Source organism: Phocoena phocoena, chromosome 4 (genome assembly GCF_963924675.1).
Source record: "Phocoena phocoena chromosome 4, mPhoPho1.1, whole genome shotgun sequence".
Taxonomy (NCBI): Eukaryota; Metazoa; Chordata; class Mammalia; order Artiodactyla; family Phocoenidae; genus Phocoena; species Phocoena phocoena.
This window is the reverse complement of record NC_089222.1, coordinates 21,251,811-21,278,261: the sequence shown is the minus strand read 5'-3', so window position 1 is coordinate 21,278,261 and position 26,451 is coordinate 21,251,811. Positions and strand designations below refer to the sequence as shown.

The 26,451-nt window shown below is 37.1% G+C and overlaps 1 protein-coding gene across 3 annotated transcripts in view; it reads left to right on the top strand.

Annotated features, from left to right (window-relative positions):
- PIK3CB (phosphatidylinositol-4,5-bisphosphate 3-kinase catalytic subunit beta) overlaps nucleotides 1-26,220 on the top strand; it is a 194,645-nt gene extending 168,425 nt beyond the window's left edge. For 2 of the 3 annotated variants that reach the window (XM_065875713.1, XM_065875714.1), the window contains 8 exons: nucleotides 2,329-2,507; nucleotides 3,333-3,442; nucleotides 5,106-5,184; nucleotides 18,186-18,353; nucleotides 19,764-19,887; nucleotides 23,558-23,703; nucleotides 25,035-25,167; nucleotides 25,538-26,220. In XM_065875713.1, the coding sequence (XP_065731785.1) occupies nucleotides 2,329-2,507; nucleotides 3,333-3,442; nucleotides 5,106-5,184; nucleotides 18,186-18,353; nucleotides 19,764-19,887; nucleotides 23,558-23,703; nucleotides 25,035-25,167; nucleotides 25,538-25,675 (1,077 nt within the window). In that variant the 3' untranslated portion in view covers nucleotides 25,676-26,220. The remainder of the gene's footprint in view (nucleotides 1-2,328; nucleotides 2,508-3,332; nucleotides 3,443-5,105; nucleotides 5,185-18,185; nucleotides 18,354-19,763; nucleotides 19,888-23,557; nucleotides 23,704-25,034; nucleotides 25,168-25,537) is intronic. The other variant, XM_065875715.1, reaches the window with a different exon arrangement.
- The last annotated feature ends 231 nt before the right edge of the window (nucleotides 26,221-26,451 follow it).

The window sequence follows — 26,451 nt, the reverse complement described above, 5'->3', positions numbered from 1 at the left end:
GAAACACTTAAAGTATTTGACTTATGGCCATGTGGGTATTCCGAACGCTGTTCCAGGAAATGGATATCAACATAATTAGGGTTAGGCCCTGAAAATTCACAACTGTACAAACATGGAAGAAATTCAAATTTGAAATACTTTAAAAAGTTCTTGTTTGCATAGCCCATTTTTCAGCGAGTTCCCTTTTCACCAGTGTTTGTACAGCTCCTGAAATTGTTGAGAAATGGGGTGTCTGTGGTTTTGACAGATGGCTAACTTGGCAAGCTTCAGCAATCTCAATTTTATCACCAGGCTACATAGAACCTTCCCAGTTTCCTGTGAGCAAGCCCTCAGCCTGTCTGTAGAAACTGCATGCCGAATTCACCTCCCTACAGAGTCTTAGTGGTTTCCTTGCATAGAAGCAAAGTTCAAAAATGAAAATATGGTGTAAAATAAATCTCCTGTTCATCAAAATGCAAGCCATGGTGTTCATAATGTTTGTGCCTACATATTTTTTTTGCCTACATATTTTATATGCTTGTTATACACAATTCACATGTTGATATATGTATTCTGTTTTTATCATTTGTTGTTTCCAGTTTTAATGACATAATGATAAAATAAAATACTCCTTTTTATGTTTTATACCTGGCTGAGGCTGGGTCTTACAGAATTTGACATAATATTACATGGAAAGACCTTGAGTTACTAAACAATAAAGTTGACTTCTCTTTCCTTGTTTTTTTTTTTTTTTTTTTTTTTTTTGTGGTACGCGGGCCTCTCACTGTTGTGGCCTCTCCCGTTGAGGAGCACAGGCTCCGGACGCGCTGGCTCAGCGGCCATGGCTCACGGGCCCAGCCGCTCCACGGCATGTGGGATCTTCCCGGACCGGGGCACGAACCCCCGTCCCCTGCGTCGGCAGGTGGACTCTCAACCACTGCGCCACCAGGGAAGCCCTCCTTGTTTTTTTTTTAATAAATTTATTTATTATTTTTGGCTGTGTCGGGTGTTTGTTGCTGTGTGCGGGCTTTCTCTAGTTGCAGCGAGCTGGGACTACTCTTTGTTGCGGTGCGCGGGCTTCTCATTGCAGTGGCTTCTTGTTTCAGAGCACGGGCTCTAGGTGTGTGGGCTTCAGTAGTTGTGACTCTCAGGCTCTAGAGCACAGGCTCAGTAGTTGTGGCGCATGAGCTTAGTTGCTCCATGGCATGTGGGATCTTCCCAGACCAGGGCTCGAACCCGTGTCTCCTGCATTGGCAGGCAGATTCTTAACCACTGCACTACTAGGGAAGCCCAGTAAAGTTGACTTTTAAACACATGGTTTTATTTATTTATTTATTTATGGCTACACTAGGTCTTCGTTGCTGCATATGGGCTTTCTGTAGCTGTGGCGAGCGGGGGCTACTCTTTGTTGTAGTGCGCAGGCTTCTCATTGCGGTGGCTTCTCTTGTTGTGGAGCACGGGGCTCTAGGCGCGAGGGCTTCAGTAGTTGTGGCACACAGGCTCAGTAGTTGTGTCTTGCGGGCTCTAGAGCCCAGGCTCAGTAGTTGTGGCGCATGGGCTTAGTTGCTCCACGTCATGTGGGATCTTCCCGGACCAGGGCTCGAACCCGTTTCCCCTGCATTGGCAGGCGGATTCTTAACCACTGCGCCACCAGGGAAGTCCCAAACACATGGTTTTGATCCAGTTGGCCATTGTTGATTCCCCTTGTACTACTTGCATGATTTTTTTTTGCATAAGTTTTGATAGCCAGAGTTACCTCATTATAAAAACCAGTTAATTTAGACTTGAACAATAGCTACTGTTGTCTATATTCATATCTATTTTATTGCACAAAAATTTACTTTATACTCTTAGTGGAAAGAGAATATACTGAGAAGATGTTATAGAAGAGTGATGACAAAGGTAGTAAGGTTGAATGTCAACCCCAGGGTTACTTGTACATAGATTTTCCTTTCGTACTATGGAGTTGCCCAATTACAGTGGTTCAGATTAATTGTATTTCAAATTCTATTACTCAGTTAGTTGCAGAGTTCTGAGTAAGGTTTCATACTTATCTTCTTACCTATAATCTATGTCTCTTTACTTTTCTCTAATTTATAAGATTTTATTTAAGAAAAGGTTCAAGAACATTTGAAAAATGGTGCTTTAAGTAACAAGAGGTAACAATTAATTTTTTTCGTTGTATCTAATATTCTTGTCATAAAGCAAGCACTGTTTTTACGTTAGCTGGTTGTCCTGCCTGTGTATTGTGGGGAGGAGGGTGGTGAGGGAATGGTATTGATTAATATTATCACATGATATTATTTTTAACATAAATGAATTTTGGTGGTGGGGAAACTTATTTTTCAGGTTGAAGCACTCAATAAATTAAAAACTTTAAATAGTTTAATCAAACTGAATGCAATGAAGCTAAATAGAGCCAAAGGGAAAGAAGCAATGCACACTTGTTTAAAACAGAATGCTTATCGGGAAGCCCTCTCTGACCTGCAATCACCTCTGAACCCATGTGTTATCCTCTCAGAACTCTAGTAAGTGACCTTCTGTACTGTGCTTAGTGAATCTCCCATTAAATAGCAATGCAGAAGGGATTTCTGAGTGACTGCCTTAGGGGAGCAGTAGGGACAGCTGTTACCCTCAGTAAGTGGAATATAATTAAAAAAGGAAAATGTTAAAGTTCTCAAAAGTTATTCTTGTGTTAATAGGACATATGCCTTCTAGCTAAATTTACCTGTGGGATTAGTGAAAGTTAATGCAAGTTCATTTCCTTTCAATTGTATGTAACTAAATTTGCTTTCTATATTACTGGTTTCTAAGAGTTGAAAATCCTATGTAAGCAAAATGTTGGCAGCCATCATAGATTATTTACTAATTAAACTTTCCTATTTCAAAATGAGATTTTTGAATGAATTTAGAAAATTATTTCTCATTTTTACTTTTCCTACAAAAGTAATAATGGGAAAGTGATAATTATGTTCAGTATATCAGTATGCAAAATTGATCCCTCTTTAAGAAATCAAGAATGGAGTTACAATCCAGTGTTACATTCTGATTTTTATTGTTTATGTATAATAACATAAAGTTAAGGAAGAATAAGGGAAGGAAAGGAGGAATTTTAAATGTAGCCATGAGAAGGGCAAATCTGGGTTTTCAGTCCAGCTCACCTGGCGTCACTACATGCCAGCCAAGGCTAGCATTGCGGTTGCTTTTCTGCCAAGAGGAAATGTTCTCGTTCTGACTTCTGTATACCTGGAACAGGTGAGGGGTTTTCCCAAGCCTAGTATATCATGGCAACGTTACAGTCTTGCCGTATCTTTAAATTGAAGTGGGCTAATTTTCCCCTTTCTTCCTTTCAGTATTGAAAAGTGTAAATACATGGATTCCAAAATGAAGCCTTTGTGGCTGGTGTACAACAACAAGGTGTTTGGTGAGGATTCAGTTGGAGTGATTTTTAAAAATGGTGATGGTATGTACGGAGGTTTTTACAGTGCCAGATTCCTTAGTATTTTTCATTTGCTGTCCATTTGCTTTATCTGAAAGGTGATGTGTAAATGTATAACAAACAGATGGCAGCCAAGAGGTAGCTATCAGTGGTCATAAATTTGAATTTGGCATGTCATAAATCCCCTTTTTTTTTTTTTCGCTTTGGAGAATGATTTCTACAGCTTACTTACATACGTTGTTCTAACAAGCCTTCCTTTTTTCCTACAAAATACAAAGCTGTCTACTCCTTTGGTAAAAAGCTTCTGAAATGCAAGAGAATATTTTCAATAATATATTCATACATCCTGTTTCATAGTTTTGTGTTTTAATTAAAATATCTTACCCATACTTCATAAAGGAAATGCCTGTGAAGTAATCACACCAACCAGAAGGCAGTCATGACTGCTACCACTTGTTAGTTTTGTGATTTCAGGCAAATCACATAAAATTCATTGAGCTTCAGGATCTTCTTGTCCATGAGGATTATAGCATCTCTGTGTTGGGTTTATTAAATGGAATTAAGTGGGATAACATAAGTATATGTGTTTAGCATAGTATATGCTTACAACTTTTTTTTTTTTTTTTGAATATAGTTGCTTTATAGTGCTAGTTTCTGGTATACAGCAAAGTGAATCAGTTATACGTATACACATATCCATTCTTTTTTAGATTCTTTCCCAGTTAGGTCACCACACATCACTGAGTAGAGTTCCCTGTGGTATACAGTAGGTTCTCATTAGTTATCTGTTTTATACATAATAGTGTATATATGTCAATCCCAGTCTCCCAATTCATCCCACCCCACCTTCCCCCCTTTGTAACCATAAGTTTGTTCTCTACATCTGTGACTCTATTTCTGCTTTGCAAATAAGTTCATGTGTACCATTTTTCTAGATTCTACATATAGGCAATATTATACAATGTTTGTTTTTCTCTTTCTGACTTCATTCTGTACAACAATCTCTAGGTCCATCCACATCTCTGCAAATGGCACTATTTCGTCCCTTTTTATGGCTGAGTAATATTCCATGGTATATATTACCACATTTTCTTTATCCATTCCTCTGCTTACAACTATTTTTAAAAGAAGTTTTAGTATTTCCTAGACATTTAACCCCACTTGATAGTAGAAATGTCATTATGTGGAAGTCTGTACTTTCACCACCTCTTACTTAAAAATTACCCTTGGACATGATAATAAATAAAATCAACTATTACAGTTTTGTGAACCCATCATACAGTTACTTATGTGATTCTTAAGAATTTCTTCTGCATCCCAAAAGACAAACAAGAAGAAGAAAAGTTAGCAATGTGAATTGTATGGATGCTGTAACACAGCATTACTGTATTATAGCAGTATTACAGCACCCGTACAAGTAGTATAGTAGCTTGCACATGGTAAACAACTAAAAATATTTTTAAACTTAATTTCTGAAGTAGTTACTGGAGCATGCTAACCAACAAACCTAGTATTTAGCATATTGAGTATGGTCAGCATTAAAATTCTGGAAAAAAATTAACAGAGCAGTTATTTGTCAATGTTTCTTTCCAGCCAGTTAATTCTGGTTGAATTAGCTAATCTTGAATAAATGTTATTAAGCCAAAGTGGAAAGCACTTATAACATAGCAGGGTTCTTTCCCCTTAGATTTACGGCAGGATATGTTGACACTCCAAATGCTGCGCTTGATGGATTTACTCTGGAAAGAAGCTGGTCTGGATCTTAGGTGAGATTTCTAGTGAATTTATTTTTATCTCATGTTGTAGTCCTTCTACAATAGAATTTAAAAATTATAAAAACTTGATGTTTTGATTTCTTGCTGCTATTATTATTGGTCGTTCATAATTATATTTATATAACGCTTTATAGTTTACAATATGCTCTCAAATACATTATCTTATTGAACCCTCATCAAGTGTAAAACTATACACGTGACAGCAAGAGTCATATCCCAATCTGTGGTTTTGAAGGTGGTCTCAGGAAGGATGACTGGTGGTCATGGGAGTGATAAGACAGAGAAGGGCCTGCCTTTCTTCTTAGTTAACTTAGTAACATTGATTCTTCTAACCTTCCTGAAAGGGAAGTGTTTAGGTGGGCTTTCAGGGTTTTTTGCTGGCCACCATTGTTAGGGGTAGACAATGAGTAGAACAGGTTTATGGAGACAAAGAGGAAACATAATGGATTTTAAAGTTTAATTATTATAAAATCTTTCAAGATAAAGAGCAGATGAAGATAATTGCAAACAAGACCACATAAAAATATAAGATTTGAATGTCAACAAACAAAAGTCAAGCCTCTGGGCATTATATTCATAATGAACAGGACAGGGGGATAATAATTCTAAATATTTAAAGAGTTCATAGAAATAAACATATGGGGAGAAGATATGAAAAGGCCATTCAAGTTATAAAATAAAAAAACTAATAATTATGCGAAGACTGTCAGTTCTAATGTAGAAGTATGAATTAAAAGAACAATTATATAGCATTGATTTCCTTGCAAAAAATTCTGTTAAGTGAAATGTAGTCTGGAACACGGTTGAAGTAACAAAAACACAAATATTGTCATATACCATTTTGAATGAATATAAACCTCTCTGAATCAAGTTTATTTATTCCCTATATCCAATATTTCCAGAATTTAATTTAAAATTAGAAATGTGAACAGTGACTTATGCACAGAGATATTCATCCTTGACTTATTTACAGTAAAAACAACCATTGGGACACTCTTTTGAACATTTGCTCAATAGAACAACAGTTTTAAAGATGATTAACTTTCACATATGACCAAACATCTCAGATATTTAAAAGTATTGTTTATGGAGAATTGCTAACAATTTAGAGAAAGTACTATCTTCAAATGTCAAATGAGATAAGTGAGATGCAAAAAAATATTTTTATAGAATGATTTCAGCCAGTTAAAAATCCCTGAAAAATGACACACTAAAATGTTGACAGAAACTAAAATGTATAGTAGACATTACTTCTGGGTGGTAGGATGAAAGGTGATACAATCTCTCCTCCCTGTCCCCCCTTTTGGTATACCTGTTTAGCTAGTTTTCTATGGTGTACTCCTTTTTTAATCAAGGGGGAAAAAACATTAAGCATATTTCATGATACAATACAGGGCCATACAATTAAAAAATTTTTTTCTATGCTAGTTATTAATGAATAACTTCATCTTTTACCTAATTCTTTTTTTAATTGTGAAATACTTCAAACATGAAATATAGATGATAATTGACAACATTTTTTGTGTTCTTAAACCCAGACTTGAGTATACATTTAGCTATTAAATGACAGATGTTAACATGTTTCCATATTTACTTCTTTAAAAAAGGAATTAAATATTCAGATAAAATTAATGCATTCTTATCCTCTTCTACTTTCTCACAACTCAGGATTTACCATTATTCTAAACTGTAATATATATGTTTTTGTGCTTTAATTATAAATTATATATCCATTGAATGCTTTGAACTTCCAGTAAATACTGTCGTATCACATGTAACTTTTTGAAGTTTACTTTTTTTATTACATTTTTTGAGATATACTAAGATTAATATGTGAAGTTCTAATTTGTTATTGTCACTTCTCTATTAATGTTTTGAGTAAATACAAAAATTTATCCATTCCCCTATTAGAAGCTATTTGTATTCATTTGTTTTTGTTTTTTATTTATTTTTTAAACCTAAAGTTTACACAGTTCTCTTACGTTTGGAAGAGTTCTTCAGTTTATATAGCCAGAAGTGGAATTGCCAGGTCATAAGGCATGCATATTTTCAACCTTACCACCATTGCCCAACTGGCTTCCAGAATGGTTGTACCAGTGTTATGTTTCTACCCAGAAATATCTCCTTGCCAATCAGACTTGTTAATTTTTTGCAAATCTAATGGATACAACACAGTATCTCATAGAATTTTAATTTGCATTTGTTTGGTTGAGTAATTTTTCAATGTTTATTAGTATTGTGTTTTCTCTCTGCTATAAGTTACCTAGGTTACTTCAAGGTTTATGCTTTTTGTTTTATTATTTTAAAAAAATCCTTCCCTGTACAGTTATCTTAAAGATGCTGTCTTATATTTTATTTTCCAAATTTTAAACTTGATATGCTTTCTTCTCTTCTGTCTCTGTAAAAGTTTGGTCCTGGTATTGATTTTTTGGAATCTAGGTTTTTTTGACTACTGATTTTCCTTAATGGTTATTGGACTCTTTGGGTTGTTTTCCCTCTTGAGTCACTTTGAGGCTAAGAATTGTCCAGTTCATCATTGTTTTTGAATTTATTACCATACTTTTTTTTATAACATCCTCTTGTAATTTAAAAACCTCTGCTATGTTTAACTTTTTTCTCCCTTTGCATTTGTAAAATTATTTTGTATGCAATATTTTTTCCTTATTAGCCTTATTAGAGGTTTCCATCTTAGTATTTTAAAAGTGTCCTTCTAGTTTTATGTTTTCATTTTCTGTTTTATCATTGATTACATCTTTATAGTTTCCTTCCTTTTACTTGTGTTAATTCTGTTCTGATTTTTTGAGATGAACACATAGAACATTAATTTCCATTTTTTTCATATATACAACTTAAAACCATGTTTCCTCTAACTACTGCCTTAGCTGCATCCCATAAGTTTTAAAATATACTTATTTGGGCTTCCCTGGTGGCGCAGTGGTTGAGAGTCCGCCTGCCGATGCAGGGGACATGGGTTCGTGCCCCGGTCCAGGAAGATCCCACATGCCGCGGAGCGGCTGGGCCCGTGAGCCACTGCCACTGAGCCTGCGCGTCCGGAGCCTGTGCTCCACAATGGGAGAGGCCACAACAGTGAGAGGCCCGCGTACCGAAAAAAAAAAAAACAAAAAACTTATTTGTGCATTTTCATAATACATCACACTATATGGAATTCAGTTCTAAATGTTTTATTTCCATTTGTATTTTTCAACTCCTGAACTAGTTTAAATTATTTTGACTCCCAAATTGCACTGGACTTTTTTTGTTGTTCTTGTGACGTCTAATTTTATTGTACCTGACTATTGTCAGATTATGTGGTCTGTATAAGATCAGGGTCATATTTCTTAAGATTATTTATGCCTTACCATATGTCTAGTTTTTCTGTCACATTTGTGATTGAAAAGGTTCCAGTTGCTGTAATTATTAACCATAAGATTGTAAATTAGTCCATTAGATCAAATTTGTTAATTATGCCCAAGTCTTTATTCTCATCAGACTTTTACCTGTTTGTCACTTCAGACATATGTTAAAACCAACCATTATAAGTGGCATTTGTCAATTTCTGCTTGCAATTTTGTTAATTTTCTAATTGTGGTTTTAATTTGTATTTTCCTAATGACAAATAATGTTGGCCAGCTTTTCATGTGCTTGTCATTTGTATATCTTCTTTGGAGAAATATCTATTCAAGTTCTTTGCTCATTTTTGAATTGGATTATTTGTCTTTTGAGTTGTGAGTTCTTTATATATTTTGAATTCTAGACTTCTAGTAAATAAATTACTGGCAAATATTTTCTCCCATTCTGTGGGTTGTCTGTTCACTTTCTTGATAGTGTCCTTTGATATACAAAATTTTTTACTTTGATGAAGTCCAATTTATCTATTTTTTTTCTTTAGCTGCATGTGTTTTTGGTGTCAGGTCTAAGAAACCATTGTCTAATCCAGTGTCATGAAGATTTATGCCTATCCTTTCTTCTGAAAATTTTAGTTTAGCCCTTATCTAGGTCATTAATCCATTTTTAGTTAATTTTTATATGGTATGTGGTAGGAGTCCAATTTCATTTTTTTTGTATTGGTATCCAGTTGTCTCAGCACCATTGTTTAAAAGACTGTTCTTTCTTCATTGAATTATCTTGGCACTTGTGTCAAACATGGATTGACTGTAAATGTGAGGGTTTTTCCCTGGAGTCTAAGTTCTGTTTCATTGACCTACATGTCTGTCTCTGTGCACAGTCTTGATTACTTTGTAGTAAGTTTTGAAATTGAGAATTGTCTGCCTACATTCTCTTATAGGAGTTCTATGGTTTCAGGTCTTACATTTAGGTCTTTAATCCATTTTAAGTTTGTTTTCATATATGGTGTGAGAAAATGTTCTGTTTTCATTCTTTTATATGTAGCCGTCCAGTTTTCCCAGCACCACTTATTGAAGAGACCGTCTTTTCTCCATTATATATTCTTGCTTCCTTTGTCGTAGGCTCATTGACCATACACGCATGGGTTTACTTCTGAGCTCTCTATTCTGCACCATTGATCTATGTGTCTGTTTTTGTGCCAGTACCATGTTGTTTTGATTACTGTAGCATTGTAGTATAGTCTAAAGTCTAGGAGTGTGATACCTCCAGCTTTGTTCTTTCTTCCTTAAGATTGCTTTTGCTATTTGGGGTCTTTCGTGGTTCCATATAAATTTTAGGATTATTTGTTCTAGTTCTGTGAAAAATGTCATGGTATTTGGTTCATTTAAATGATATCTATTTATAGTCTCTGGTAATTCATCATTCTTGTACTTCTCTTTTGTTCTTTAGACGTGGTTCCTTTTACTTCTTTGAACATACTTAAAATAGGGGTTTTAAATTTCACAACCCTGCAAATCAGATTCTCTCCCCTGTTCAGGATTTTTTGTTGTTGCTGTTTGTTTCATGACTTCTCATTTAATTATGTAAGGTTTTTGTTCTTTGTCATGTGTTGTCACTGATTTCTCTGCCTGGTTAGTTTATTGGTCAGCTAATGATTGACCACAGATTTCCTTAAATGCCTGGAATTCTTAAGTCTTTCAGTCTTTACTGAGGGGTTCTGTGTGCATGTTGGGGCATTCTGTCAGGAGTCAGCCAGGTAGTTCAGAGCTGTGCCTTAGCCTTAACTTGTGTAAGCCTCAGAGTTAGTAAGAGGTGAGAGCTAGGGCCTTCTAGCTTCTTTCCTGTCCATTTGCACAGCCCCAGGAATGCATGCAACCATCGCCATGCACATGGCTTCTAGATTCCTATGGGAATGTTGTAGTCTTTAACTGTCCCCTGTGAACATCTCATTCCACAGTTTATTCTTTAAGTTTTTTAGTTAGCTTATTATTTACCCCAACTATTATTTATCCCTGAGACAGCTGCAGTGTTAAACAATTGATTCAGATTATTTTTGAGAAACACCTCCAGCTAAAAGGCAGTTCACAGTAGGCAAGGTCTGAGTCAGGTCAAAGAAACAGTGTGAGTGGGATCTTCCTGGAAACTACTAGAAAGTTCAAAGAATGACAGTTACGTTGAAATGAGGCTTTGAAGGAGCTCCAGCCCCATTTTTGCCCCCTCTAGTGGCTACCAGATTGCTGTAGTCACAATGATTATGTGCCATTTGTTGCCAAGTCTACTGCAGAACTGGGAAGTAGGTAAGATTGGAATAAGTAACAGTAAAACTCAACTGAGATTCAGCCATTTTCTTCAAGAAACACTCCCCAGATTGTTGCAACCCATTTTTGTATTTCCATATTACTGAAATAGTTGATCCTTGACAATTTTTTGCCAATCTTCTTGTTGTTTTTATGGAAGAGTGGATTTTCAAATGTCCTTAACCCCCTGTTTTTGCTGACATTACCTGGTTATACAGCTGCTTTCCAAAGACACCTTGAAGATGTTATTCCATGGTATTCTGACGTCTGTTTTTTTGTTGTTTTTTTTTTTACGGTACGCGGGCCTCTCACTGTTGTGTCCTCTCCCGTTGCGGAGCACAGGCTCCGGAGGCACAGGCTCAGTGGTCAAGGCTCACGGGCCTAGCCGCTCCGCGGCATGTGGGATCTTCCTGGACCGGGGCACGAACCTGTGTCCCCTGCATCGGCAGGCGGACTCTCAACCACTGTGCCACCAGGGAAGCCGTCTGTTGTTATTTTTAAAAGCCTGCTGTCAGTCTAAACTGACATTGCAGAAAAAAATTTCTCTTTGCCTTTCATTTCTGCAGTTTTATTGTAATTTGTCTGTGTATGGATTTCTTTTTATTTTTACTTCCCCATTCTTATTGTATCTTTTCAATCAAAGAAAATCACCTCTTTTAGTTTCTACAGAATGTATCCATGTTCTTCAACACTGCAGTTCTCTCACTCTCACAGTCTTCTCCTGCAACTTTAATAGATGTATATTGGTTTTCCTTGTTCTGCCTTGCATTTCTCTTAACCTCTTTCCTATTTCTCTCCTTCTTTATGCAGCATTTTTTTTGTAGTTTCTTTTACTCTTCTATTTTACTAATTATCTCTTTAGTATTGTCTCATCTCTTGTGTATCAGTGTAGTATGTTTATTTCAATGACTGTTTTCGTTTAGGAATTGTATTTGATTTTGTTTTGTATACCTGTTCTTTTTTTAATACTGTACTCTCCTTATGCTTTCTGTTCCTCTTCATGCCTTTCATCATTTTAGCATCTCTTTCATATTGTTCTGTTTTATCTCTTAGGGTGTCACCTTTTCATTTATCTGCTTAATCTTATTCATTTCCTTGTGTAGTTAATAATATTTGGTTTTGAATTCGTTATTGGTGAGTTTTGTGTTTTCTGTAAGGGTCCTTTCCTCCCTAGGGTGTGAAAGTTTGCCCCCCAAAATGAATTTTGGTCTAGTTTGTGCTTTTGCCCAAGCTCTTTATGCACGATCAATCAGTTTTTATGTTAATTCTTTGCCTTCAGGCTCTCATACTTCATAAGTATTTATATTATATTTGAATCTCATAAGAATATGGGAAGGCTTGGGTTTTTTTGCACATTCATGCACCCCCCCCCCATTTTTATTGCTCACCCAGGGCCCAGGTTAGATGGCAGACTTTCATGGTATATCGTCTCATCAATGAGCAGACCTTTTCTAGTTCCCTTCATACATTTGACAGCCCTTTTAGAGCCCCAGCTCCTGCCATGTCCAGATCCTGCCTCTCGGACTCAAGACCATGTCTCTTTTCTCATGGGCATTAAAATGTTAACCAAGTCAGTAACTTCCTGAGCCATTACTATGAATAATCTATATTTCTGAGATATAGAAGTCTCCTTTTTTTCTTTATTAATCATAACTTTTTAAAACCTTTTTTTCTTTATCTGTTATTTTTTAATATGTTTTAGTATCTACAGCAACTTTGTCCACAAGGTTGCTAGAAACAGTTACACTTGTGATTGACTTTATCCCTGCAAGATTATAAGTATTTCTTGATTTCATTTTAAGTTTAATTTATTTAAAAACTTAAAACAGTTGATATTTATTGACTGAAACAGGTTTTGTATTAGGTTCTTCACATGTGTAATGACATATAATTTACAACTTTATGAAGTTGTGTTATTGCTTTTTAGCAGATGAGAAATTTAAACTTAAGGGACTTTAAACAGTTTGTCAAAGGTTACAAAAATAATAAGTGGTGGAGCTGGATTCAAATTGGGGTCTGTCAGACACTAAACTTGATTTCAGTTCTGTTATTTTGGTAGTGTAAGTGAGAAAAATTGTGGTAAGACCTATCTAGTAACTATTTGTTTATCAAAGTATTCTGGTGCCCCAAATATGTAATTGTCCATTGATTTTTTTTAAGAGGTTTTTAGTCTTTAGATTTTTTTTCCAGCATACACTTTTCTAGTGCTATTGAGGTAGAAAGAACAATTTGCTGTGGGTTTTGTTCCTTGAATGGGACTTGTAGGAATACCGAATACAGAAGTATTGGAATATAGAAGTGAGATTATGGTTCATATATAAAGGACCTTTGAGTACCATAAATGACAAAGAGCTTTGCTTTTAAATTAGCAGTAATTTCTAATATGGCTGTGTAAAAATAGAATAGGTAGTTTTGAATAGGTAGCAAAACTTTTGGTCAATCACTTACTCATAAGAAATACTATGTAGATAAGAGGAGAATGGGTGATTTTAAGAAACTCCCTGGGGAACACAAACCCAGAGGGTTCTGGCCTACCTTTTTTCTTTTTCTTTTGGTTTTAGTGGCACACAGCCACAACCCGTTTGTTAACATATTGTCTATGGCTGCTTTTATGCTATAACTGCAAAATTGAGTTAGTTACCTTATAGTCTATAGCACCTAAAATTAAAATATTTACTATCTGGTTCAGTCCAGTAAACGTTTATTGACCCTTCTTATAAAGTAAACCCCAGTGAAAATGATTTTACTTTATTTGTCCGTAAAAAATGGGGAAAACTTTTCAAGCATAGGCTCGTAACTTGTTGGTTCTTTCCAAGGTCAGCACATAAGCTACATAGTGGTCTCCTTTGCTAAGAGCAGATTCTGGCCATATGATGTCTTGTTAATTATGAAAGGCTGAGCTAAAGACTTTGTCCTCGGTTCAGTCAGACTAATTGAAAGCCTCAACTAAGTTCTTTTCTCTTAGTTTTTTGTTTTACCCATTCTGTTTAACTGTAAAGGACATTTAGCATCAAATAAAGTTCATTGTGACCTCAGGCAAAGGGAGGCAGCCACATGTGGGAGTGCTAGAAATAAACCTGGTATCTGTCTGAGGGGAAGCAATATGTGTGTAACAAGAAAAAGGAACTTGTCTGTTCAGTGAGATCTTTGCTGACTTTTTGTACTCTGACCCCATGTTTAAAAAAATATGCAGGACTTCAATTCTTTTGAGTTCATTTTCAAACCAATAGCTTTTTTTTCCCACCAAACATTTTTTACTGTTTCTATAAATATACATGCCCCAGTGTTCCTGTTGTACGTGTTTTTCTTTTGGCCAGCTGTTTAGGTTAAACCTGTTCATGTAGCACACACTCTTTTAGGTTCAATGTCAAATCTTCAGATACCTTCTACAAATTACTATTTTGATCAGAATATTTTAGCACCTGCAAAAGTGCCATGTTAGCATGAATGAAAGTGCATATTTCTCATTTTCATTTTTCTCTGATGTCTCAAAATATTCTTTTGGTATCTTCCATGCCAAATTAGAACATTTGTAAGCCATCAGTATGTTAGAACACCCTGACCTTTGGTCAACAAATAGGTAATTAGACTTTTCTGTCAAGTCTGATAGGTTGCATGTAAGTCTACCTGGATTTTTGGTAGATTTGACAGTCCCATCTCGTGCCCCCCCCCCACCCAATACAGTTGACATTGAATTTTGGAGAGTTGTCTTCACTGTGACTTTATATTTGAGTTGCACTAATGGGGTTTACTTCCCTTTTAAGAGAGCTACACAGCAGTTCTAATGACACTGGTTTCAGTAGTTAGAAGGATGAAGGAAGAAGATGGAAGCAATGCAAGCCTTAGGTAAAAGAATTATACTTGCCTCCTTTTGAAGCAATGGGCTAAGGTACCACTGAGACTTGGAGTCAAGGCCAGAGAAAACTTTCTACATACTCATTCAGAATAGGGTGATGGGGCTGCCATCCCCACTGCTGTAGAATTTATCTCATTTTACAATTCTAGCTTTAATGGAAAGATAACAAATTGCTCCTTGGGTCAGAGAGTCTGAGAAAGGAAGATAAACATTACTAAGCGTTGTCATGGCCTTTATAAGAAGTTGAGTGCAAAGGGTGCCCCCGTAAGGTGGTCAGGGCTCCAAGAGTTTGTCCCCAGCTTGACTTCTGTCAAACTGTCTCTATGACAAGGATGTTTTTTCCTTCCCATTGTGAGCATTCCATCCTCAAGACACTAAATGCTTTCATCATTGTCTGCTTTTGAAGAGGAAATTGTTGAACTTTTGCCCAGTTTGACTGCAAGTAGAGTAGGAGGAGATGTAGGAAAGTGAGCCAAAGTGCAGTTTAACCAGACAGTGTTTACTTCACATGTGTTGTGTCACGATAAGGATAGGGGTATTGGTAAACCTTTCACGCTCCATAGCTACCTTTTCTAGTGAAGCATAAACTTTAAAAAAAGAGAAATAAATTAATAATGCATATGTAAAGCAGGCTATTGATGTATCAGGCTGTCAGCATGAAGTTTCACAATTTTGCTTCCAACCGTATTTTGCTAGAACTAGGGAAGTGCTTAAAGAGGCATAAAATTGAATTGCTGGTTGGAAGGAAATTTAGGAACTATTAAATGAAACTCTCCTCTTTTATCTGATTATTACATGGCTACCACACTCATTCATTCCCCCAACACACACACACACACACACACACACACACCTTTTTTCTCTTTGGTAAAGTCCTTATGTGGCAGATAGAGGTCTGCATGGTCTTTCCAACACTGACTCTTTTTTCCCCTCACCTGCTCCCTCTGTACTTTCCTCTGTCCCTCATGTCCTTCCTCCTCACAGAGATCTTTCTTGACTGTTGACACGTTCTACTGGCACTTCTCATTTATCCATTGATCACATGCACATTGTGCATTTGTGGTTTGTCTGATCAGTGAGAGCAGGGACTGCATTTTTGGCTCATTTCTGTGTCACCAGCAGCTAACACAATGCTTGGCACATAGCTGCACTCATATATGTATAGAACTCGTGAATTCCATCCATTGCATTTTCTGTAGTCACCTGACTTTTATTTGAACTTTGCGAGGTATTTTATTCCATTTTGTATTTGCTCTAGTGATAATACCATTTTTAGAAAACTGAAGAAAATGTTGACAACCAAAATGAGAAAAGGATAATATTAATGTATGAAGAACTCATATAAATCTCTAAGGAAAATGTTTAAAACTCTAATAAATAGACCGAGTATGTGATTAGCTAATTCACAAAAGAAATTCTACATAAAATGGCTAAAAGAGACGTGAGAAAATGCTTATTTGCACTAGGGATCATATAAATGCAAAGCAAAGCAAAATCCTACCTATAGATTTAGCAAAAATTATTTGGCACAAGAAGTAGCTTGAGAGACCTCTTATACAGTGACTCTGTAGACTGTGTTAGGTTAAAAAGATAGTTTTAGAGCCACTCAGACCTAGTTTTAAGTCTTAGATCTTCCACTTGGTTAAATGTATGACTTTTTTGCAAATTAATTTTATGTCTCGTTTATAAAATTAGGAATTTACCTATTTATAGGGATTTTGTTATTGTTTGTTTAATTCATTCAGAAATACTTATTGAGTGCCTGCTTTGTGCCCAAACACATTCTCAAGTACTGAGGATACACACTGAACAAATTATCCCTGGCTGATGGAATTTACATCCTAATGGTAGAGACAGACAATAAACAAACACATAAATAAAATGTACAGGATGTTGGATAGTGTTGAGGGCTATAGAGGGAAATAAAGGAGGGAAGAGATGGCAGTTAGTATGTCACCGTGTTGCTATTTTAAATAGGATGATTCAGGAATCCCTTACTGAGACGGTGACATTTCAGCAAAGATTTCAAAATGGTAAGGGAGTAAACCATGTAGATGTTTTGGGGAAGAATGTTCCAAGTAGAGAAAATAACACAGATAAAGGAATGAGGGAATGCTGTACCTGATATGTTTGGGGAATAGCCATGGAGCCAGTATAGTAAGAACAAGTGATCAAGTGGAAGATACTATGAGAGGTGAAGGGGGACGAGATTGAAGGCCTTGTGAGCTACAACAAGCGGGTTGGCTTTCACTTAGGTGGGAAGTCATGGCTGAAATTTCAATCAGGGGAATGACATAATATGAGTATATTTTAAATGGATTATGTTGCTGTTGCATTTAGAACAGACTATGCTGTGGAAGCAGGTAGACTAATTAGGAAACTTGAATTTTGAATAGGGGTTGATGGTGACCTGGACTAGGGTGGTAGCTTAAGGAAGGGTGGAGACAGAGAACTACTTAGACTCTGCACATTTTCAAGGTACGTAAATATTAGGCATGAGAGGAAAAGTGAAAGATTACAAGGTCTTGGGCTTGAACAACTGGAAGGATGGAGTTGTTGTTAACCAAGGTAACGTGTAGAGTGCTTAGCCTGCTGTGTGGCATCTACTAGATGCTACATAAAAGGTGGTTCCCATATACACACTAACAAACGTAGTAAGGTAGATAGCTAGGGGGAAGCAGCCGCAAGGCACAGGGATTTTAGCTCGGGGCTTTGGGACAGCCTGGAAGGGTGGGATGGGGAGAGTGGGAGGGAGGGAGACGCAAGAGGGAAGACACATGGGAGCATATGTATATGTATAGCTGATTCACTTTGTTATAAAGCAGAAACTAACACACCATTGTAAAGCAATTATACCCCAATAAAGATGTTAAAAAAAAAAATGTCTGAGACAAAAAATATACAGCAACTTAGGAAAAACATTTATTCTCATTCTCAAGGCTTAAAACTGAACACCAATGCTCTCTGCAGCAATCTTTTGTTTTTCACTACCTTCTGAAAGAATGTTTTTTCTTTCTCATTTTTTCTCTTACCTATTATTTTCTTCCAATATGAACAGTAAATAGATTGTTTGCTGAGTTCAGTAAATCGCATATTATAATCCTTCAAAGCAATAAATGTTTTTATTCAAAAAAAAAAAGGTGGTTCCCTTCCCCAAAATTTAGGGTAAAAATGAAAGACTTTTCCTTTATCTGATGTGCTTGTGTCCACCTACACAAACAAATAGAATATTTCACCAGAATAATTAGATAACAAATTATACATTTAGCTAGCACATTGGAGTTTAGTAAATTACTCCATCTGTTCACTAAGGTATTTACAGTCTAATAGAAAGTGGAACTAATATTTTTCTATATGACTGATACAGTAATGGCAAGGTTATCAATAGTAATAAAACTTTTTTAAAAATCAAAGAAAAAACATACTCTCTCAGTGTTTCATTTTATGGGTAGCATACACATGTGACTCTTTATGCCCCTTTTTTTTCTTTTCAGGATGCTGCCTTATGGCTGTTTAGCAACAGGAGACCACTCTGGCCTCATTGAAGTTGTGAGCACCTCTGAGACAATTGCTGACATTCAGCTGAACAGTAGCAATGTGGCTGCAGCAGCAGCCTTCAACAAAGATGCCCTTCTGAACTGGCTTAAAGAATACAATTCTGGGTTAGTGTTCTGGGTTAGTGTATTTTGTTTGATTATCATTCTTCTGAACAAACTCCCAAAAAGTAACTGTTCTCGCAGTTAGGATCATCAGTGTCCTAGAGGAAATATTAGTGTTATTTATTGCTTCATTTCAGGTTAGATCAAAATGACAAATAGGCCTTCCTAAAATCTTACAGAAGATTAGCATGGAATTCTGCTTCATCTAGATCAAATTTCAGAGCTGGGCAGTAGTTTAAAAATCTAAGAACTTAAGTGTTTAACAAATAACATATAACTTTTTAAGTGCATGAACTTCCATAATTATGTGAATGTATGAACCTAAGTAAATTTTCAATAGATTTTTAAAATAGAAGTAAATGAGTTTGTAGGCTGATCTTTCCAAACTAAAAAATACAGTGCTAGGAATTGTGTTACTTACAATTATTGTGTTGGAAAAGCCCTAATACATAGGAAATTAAGGAATTTCACAGTGAGGGGAAAACACTGCAAGTATTTTTGGCTGAAGATTTTGAAGTCAGACTTAAATGTTATCATTGGCAAAATCCAAGAACTTGGACTTCCCTGGTGGCACAGTGGTTAAGAATCCGCCTGCCAATGCAGGGGACTTGGGTTCGAGCCCTGGTCTGGGAAGATCCCACATGCTGTGAAGCAACTAAGCCCGTGTGCCACAACTACTGAGCTCGCATGCTGCAACTACTGAAGCCCGTGTGCTGCAACTACTGAAGCCCACGCTTCTAGAGCCCGTGCTCCGCAATTAGAGAAGCCACCGCAATGAGAAACCCGTGCACCGCAACGAAGAGTAGCCCCTGCTCGCCTCAACTAGAGAGAGCCTGCGTGCAGCAGTGAAGACCGAATGCTGCCAAAAGTAAATAAATAAATAAATAAATAAAATCCAAGAACTTGTATGTGAGAATTAATTTTCAAATTTTGATTTTAGGGCCTTGTCCCTAAAGGGTCTATATTAGTTACTTCTGATATAAGTCAGTGACTTTAATGGTTGGCACTGTAATACTTAACTCTTAAATATGGAATTCTAGTCTTCAGTCAAAACTACAAAAATGTTCCAAAGCCCAGCATCATTCAGCCAAGCTGATGGTCTCCTCTCATTACTATGCATATGAACCTACCCCTGTCCCCGACAGAAATGTGAGCCCCAGGACACAGCAGTTTGAATAGTTGATGTCCAGTTACCTGATGTCTTTGAGCAAGCCTGCTGGCTCCTCCCTGCCCTGCTCCTCTGATCATCATCCTCACTCTTGGCTGATCCAGCATCTTCTCCTTATATGGTTTTGGCAGCTCTGTGTTGCAGTTGTTCTCACATTAAAAAGGAAACAGAAGTGTGGATTGGCTCCGTCCCACACATTTGGAGGCTGAAAACCTTCCTTGCTCCTATTTTTTTCTCTCATTCAGGGATGACCTGGACCGAGCCATTGAGGAGTTTACCCTGTCCTGTGCCGGCTACTGTGTAGCTTCTTATGTCCTTGGGATTGGTGACAGACATAGTGATAACATCATGGTCAAAAAAACTGGCCAGGTAAGCAACTTCCCAGAGTGCCAAGGGCCTCAGTGATGCTGTTACTTATGTGCAGCACAATCTCTTGTGAAACTCAGATTCTTTATGAGTCTCAGTCATGCCTTTGTCTTTCCTTTTATTTCCCACCCCTTGTTTCATGTGCCATCTGCTTCATATATCGGTTTGTTTGCTTGAAGTTAGGTGATAAGCATTTATTTAAATGTTTAAAAAATTATTTAGGTTATTTACAAGTGACCTATTCCTTCACTATAAGAAATTGTATTTGGGACACATATGTGCCGAAGAGCAGAAGGAGCAGATAATGTGCAGGATATATTAACTTTAAAGAAGATAAGTGTTAAAAAAAGAAAAAGTTGAGACAAACCCCACTTGAGGCATTTTTTCTTTTAGACTATCAGATATAATCATCTGCGGGAGTAAGGCGATACGGAGTATGACTAATATCATTTTGGGGTAGCTAGGAAGCTAGACCGGGTTATATAATATAAAGAAGCTCTCAGTTTTGAAGTGAAAATTTTCTTATTCAGAGTGACTTTTGTTTGTAAATTCTTTAATATTAAGCAAAGACAGATGAAATAATTTGAGACGTTTTCAGTTTAGCCACCCTTAGAATTCCCTGACACTAGGGGCATTCCAGAGTAAAGACGCTGAGTCACTCTGTGAACTCTGGCCCTAGGTGGGACCCAGAGTTTTACACCTCCTTGGAGATCTGGGTAGTTCTGGCTTGATCTTTTGAGAGTTGAACCTTGTGTTCACACTTAAAAGGATTCCCTCCGACTTCTGGTTAATCACGCTGAAACACAGGTTTTCCTCCATTCTTTCTTGATGCCCTTCTAATATATTGAGGAATAAGAAATATGTAAATCCAAGAAGTCAAAGATAATAGGAAAAGAAGCCAACAATGGGTGAAAGACATCAACAGATTTGGGGATGAGCAAAAGCAAAATGGAAAAATAGCAGTGACTCGGCATAACTGAGAAAATGGCTACTTGTGGAAGGGTGTGTCAGTCTGAGGAAAGCTCTGGAATCAGGGGCACTAGGTGCTGCTGAAGGTGGGGAAAGGGGAAGAGGCTGAAAACAGGATTGATTGGCAGTTTATATATGGAGCAATTAGGTGCTTGTATCTCCTTTCCAACTCCAAGAAGGGCTAGAGGATTTATTCTCTGAAGAAACCAATTCTTCTGACTCAAGGACAAACAGCTTCTATGGAAGCTAAGGGTAAGATGCCATATTAAAAATAGGGATGGAGTGAAAGTTGGCATGATAAATGGTATGATTCCCAGCCATTTCTGCTTGCTTTGCTCCAAGAACAGTAGCAACCAGGTGTATATTCCCACTCTCGCAATAGACTACATGGTTCTTCTCAAGAGAAAGTGATCAGTTCCAGTGAAAAGGCTTACAGATGCTGACTTTTGAGGTCTTTCCCCAGATACTCTGCAAGGAAGCCCACTGATCAACAATCCTACCATGTCCATAGATTTTTCATTCATCTTGTTAGTGACTCATTCTTAAATATGAATGGTCAGCCAAAGATTATCAGACATTTGTTGAAAGCCTCCACCATGAAAGAGACCAAATCAAGCAAAATGGGGGGAGGGGGAAAGAAGAACTCTGGGAAAACAGTACCTGCAGTAAACAGAGGATGATTTAAGAAGTAAAAACAGAAAAGATATTGCATCTATGAAGTAGTAAGATTCTATTTTTAAAAATTAGAAAATGGAATTCCTATAAATTAAAAAGAGGAACAAATAAAATAGAAGTATAAACTAAAGATCAACTAACATTTCTTGAACTCTTTAACTTGTGGAAAGCACAGTGCTTTAAGTTCTTTATATACGTTAACTCCTTCAGTCCTTATGATAACCGTACAGAGTAAGTGGTAGTGTTATCCCCATTTACAGGTGAGAAGATTGACACAACAGAGAGTGGACATACCAGGATTAAATCCTGGCAGTTTGGCCCAGATTCTGTTTTTTAGGCACCAGGCAATGTATTGCCCTTTAATATCCCGAAGAGGACCAAGATATCTGATAAGTAGAAGAAAGAGGATCCAGAAATGATAGAGGATCAGTCCAGGGAGGTTCACCATCTAGCCTAATAAAAGTTACAGAAAGAAGTAGCACATAAGAGGAAGGGAAGGAACTTACCCAAAAATAATACAAAAACATTTCCCAAAGCTGATGTTTGTGACTATCCAGTCAAAAGGGCACGAAAGTTCCCTTACAGTAGATGAAACAACCCTTACTAAGGCCATGCACCGTGACATTTCAGTGCATCAGGCATAAAGTGATGGTCTTAAAACCTTCCCAGAGATACAGCAAGCCACTTACCAGGGTTCAGGAGTCAGAAAGACTTGACTTCTAAAATAGCAGCGTTGGAAACTGTATAAGACAGTGGGAATTAGCCTTCATGATTTTGAGTGAAAATGATTTCTAACCTAGAATTCTATACCAGACTTTCAGTATGAATGTAGAACAAAGACATTTTCAAACATAAGGTTTCAAAAGCTGTGTCTCTTCTGCATCTTTTTTCAGGAGGATGCCAGAATAAGGACATCCATGAAAATAAGGGTCTCAACTGGGGTGCTTTTGCCCTTGGAGGACATTTGTCAATGCCTGAAGACAATTTTGGTTGTCAGGATGCGGGAGGGGGTATTCTACAGGCATCTGTGGGTAGAGGCTAGGGGTGCTGCCAAACATCTTATAGTGTATGTAAGGTAGAACCTCACAACAAAGAATTTTAGGGCCTAAATGTCAGTAATGCCAAAAGTGAGAAAGCCTGGTCTACACCAAAAGAGAAATGATGTGGAACCCAGGAAACAGGGACTGCAAATGGGAGGAGAGTGAAGGTTGAGCACGGGGTGATGGTTCTTTGGCAGGCTTAGAGAACAGCCAGCCCAGACAGGAGCTAACAGGTTACCTGACCATGTGGAAAACCGTTGTGAAATGATTTTTAGATTTTTAAGATTTTGCGAAGAATTAATGACCAGATCATAGAACACTAAGACAAAAAATAGTTTTGTCAAGAAAAAAGATGAGCAAGAAAAGGAAGTGTAATCATAGTATAGTATTACCACATGGCTTATGTACTTTGAACAGTAAACACTGGATATTGATTTAACCAGAAATTATGATATAATGTGTTGCATTATGAGGCATGACATCAGCACAGGAGTACTAAATCTTTACCTTCCATAATAATCCAAAATTAGGAAGTAAAAAATAATTATAAACATACTGTTTAGAAAAATGGAGACATATATCAGGAAAAACACGTGGACGGGTGGGGAGAAGTTACCTCTAAGTAGTAGCGCTTAAGGTGGTGAGGGAACTGGTGGGGCAAGGATGTACTCTCTCTTTGTTTTATTTCTGTGTATAAAACTATTTGATTTTTTAAAATCAAACATGTTTATTATTTGGATGTATTTTTCTTTTTAAAGATTCATCTTTCCCACTGTGTATATGCAGTTTAATATCAGGGTTATTATTGAATATAAAAGACCTTCGAATGTCAGAGCACTCTTTTCCCAAATGATCCAGGAGGCCGTGTAGTGTGTCTACTACTACTCCATTTGATGTAGTGCATGGGCATCTAGGACTGCTGAGGCCTTGGATTTTTATTTGGAACCCACCAGAAAAAAAGGGGAAATTAAATCCCATTTGTTTTCCAGCTCTTCCACATTGACTTTGGACATATTCTTGGAAATTTCAAGTCTAAATTTGGCATTAAAAGGGAGAGAGTGCCTTTTATTCTTACTTATGATTTCATTCATGTGATTCAACAAGGAAAAACAGGAAACACGGAAAAGTTTGGCCGGTGAGTATTGTCCTCGTGTCAGCGTGAACACATCTAATGTTTTCTCAACTGACCAGCTAGACTAGCATTTAGCTGAGAGGTATATGTAGATTGGGGAGATAGTCAGTCTGCTAACAGGAGGCTTTGGGGGAACTTGCCTGTCAGATCCTGTTCTGGTTCAAAGAAGAGAAAAAAAAGTGCTAGAGGGCTTCCCTGGTTGCGCAGTGGTTGGGAGTCCGCCTGCCGATGCAGGGGACACGGGTTCGTGCCCCGGTCCGGGAGGATCCCACATGCTGCAGAGCGGCTGGGCCCGTGAGCCATGGCCAACGAGCCTGCGCATCCGGAGCCTGTGCTCCGCAACGGGAGAGGCCACAACAGTGAGAGGCCCGCGTACCGCAAAAAAAAAAAAAAAGCTAGAAATTTGAAATAAATTATTGTTTTATTCCAATAGTATACCACCTTTTACCTGTATTAGAAAATTCTCTGAAACTGTTAAGACATTTGATAGTGAGATGCTGAGAGGGACTGGCATTTTGCTGTCATTCTATGTGAAGTGCAGTAAGAGAGTCAGGGTTCAGGGAAAGACTTTGTAATCTCTGATCTTTTCCTTGCTGTTTGTAGGTTTCCAAGCACATTACTTGTCATCTTGTCTTTACTTCTTCATTTTAAATGGGGACAAAAATAATTATATTTCAGGGATATTTTGATAATGAGAGATATGTTACATGATGTGATCAACTCATCCATATGCTTACCAAATGATTGCTAGTATCATTTCCAGTTCCGCATGGGTTTCTGCAGAGTATAACTCTGGATCCATTTTCCTCTTTGGCAAAATTAGGGAGATAGGATTGGGTGGTCATCTTGAATGACCAGCTTGAAGAGGAGAGAGAGGGAAGGCAAGATGATAGAAAGGTACAATGCAAATTCATTGACACTGGTTTGGGGGACATTAAAGAAATTAAGTCTCTGGAGTCAGACCACAAATCTAGAATCTAGAATTATGGTTAGAAATCCTTATGGATTATAATCACCACTTTTTTATAATTAATTTTTGTGACACATAGAATTAAAAAGCCTAGATTAAGTGTTAGATTGCCTTTTACCATATAATTTCTATTTAATTTTGTTTTTGAAAAAGATATGTGTGGTTTTAGAGAGCTTGATTTATTTTATGTAAATTTTAGTCCTGGGACAATTTTCAAAAGGGTAAAACTCAGAAACGAACCTTTAGTTCAGTAGAAATTTTCCAGCTCTTATGGAAAGTCTAGCTATATCTCTCATTTTCCTTTATGAAATTTGCTATTTCCGTTCTAACATCATACTCTTGTGATTTGCTGCATCAACTAAAGGTTCCGCCAGTGTTGTGAGGATGCATATCTGATTTTACGACGGCATGGGAATCTCTTCATCACTCTCTTTGCACTGATGTTGACTGCAGGGCTTCCTGAGCTCACATCAGTCAAGGATATACAGTATCTTAAGGTATAAACCTCTTTTCTTTGTAAATTGGACTTTATGAGCATAGAGCTCAGCCGTACCTACCTATTTCATTCAGATGTTCAAAGGGAATGGAACAAAGTCATCTCCTGTGAGACAGTTTTACCCAGGAGTGGTAGTGACAAGCAGCTAAGTAGTTGTCTTGCAGTAATCATAAATTCATTTCATCTTCAAAAAGCCTCTGGCAGAGGTCATATTGTCACCATACCTTGGTGTTCATTCTCTCTCCCATAAATGGTATTTGAATAAGGACATGGGGTATGCTGTGTGGCCAAGTCAGCCTCCTGCAGACTTTTGAGATTCGCATCTCACTACAGAGAATATATAAAATCAGATTTTTTCCCTTCATTTTCAGGACTCTCTTGCCTTAGGGAAGAGTGAAGAAGAAGCACTCAAGCAATTTAAGCAAAAATTTGATGAGGCACTCAGGGAAAGCTGGACTACTAAAGTGAACTGGATGGCCCACACAGTTCGGAAAGACTACAGATCTTAACGATCAGCCTTTGCTCCTAATGTATTTGTTGGTTTCGTTTAGTTTTCATTTTGCACTTGCACTAAATTGAACGTGACCCTGCCAGAGATGTTATAAAGGGAATGAAATCCTGGAACCCAGAGTTAAATTAAAAACAATGGCATCCCACAGAAACCTAATCTGAACAATCCCTGATGACCACCCTCTGCTTTTGAATGCTTCCAAGATTCATCATGCAAACTGTCAACATTATGGATAATCATTTCCTGCTGACTTTGCACGCCAAGGAATGCTACTAGAGATTGTTTTTTGTCTTTCTGTTTTTTGTTTTTTTTAAGTATTTGGTACTTTTCTGGAAAGGTGTAAATACTTCTTTTTCATATTGTGACCAAGTGTTATCACTCAGCCAACTTATCCACACCTGGGGACTAGTAGCTGTTCTTACTTTCCAAATGAGGCTTAAAAGAAAGCTTTCTTTCTTCCCTTTTTAAATGTGGAAACTACAAATTATAATATAATTTGAAATTATGATTTTTCAAAAATCTTTTAAACCTGTGGAAACATTAATTCTTTTGTTGATACTTATCTACTGTGATAGCATCATCCCAGCCAGACTTGATGAAAATCTACTTGGTGAGGCAAATATAATTTATGCTGCATATATATTTATAAAATTTCTAGTGGGAGTTCTACATAAAAAGGATGTTATTTTGATTTTCTTCAGCCTGTGTTTTAAAGTTTTACAAAAGCAGAGCTTTTTCCCAAGTTACTTTTTAGTTAACTATGTGATCCAGTTC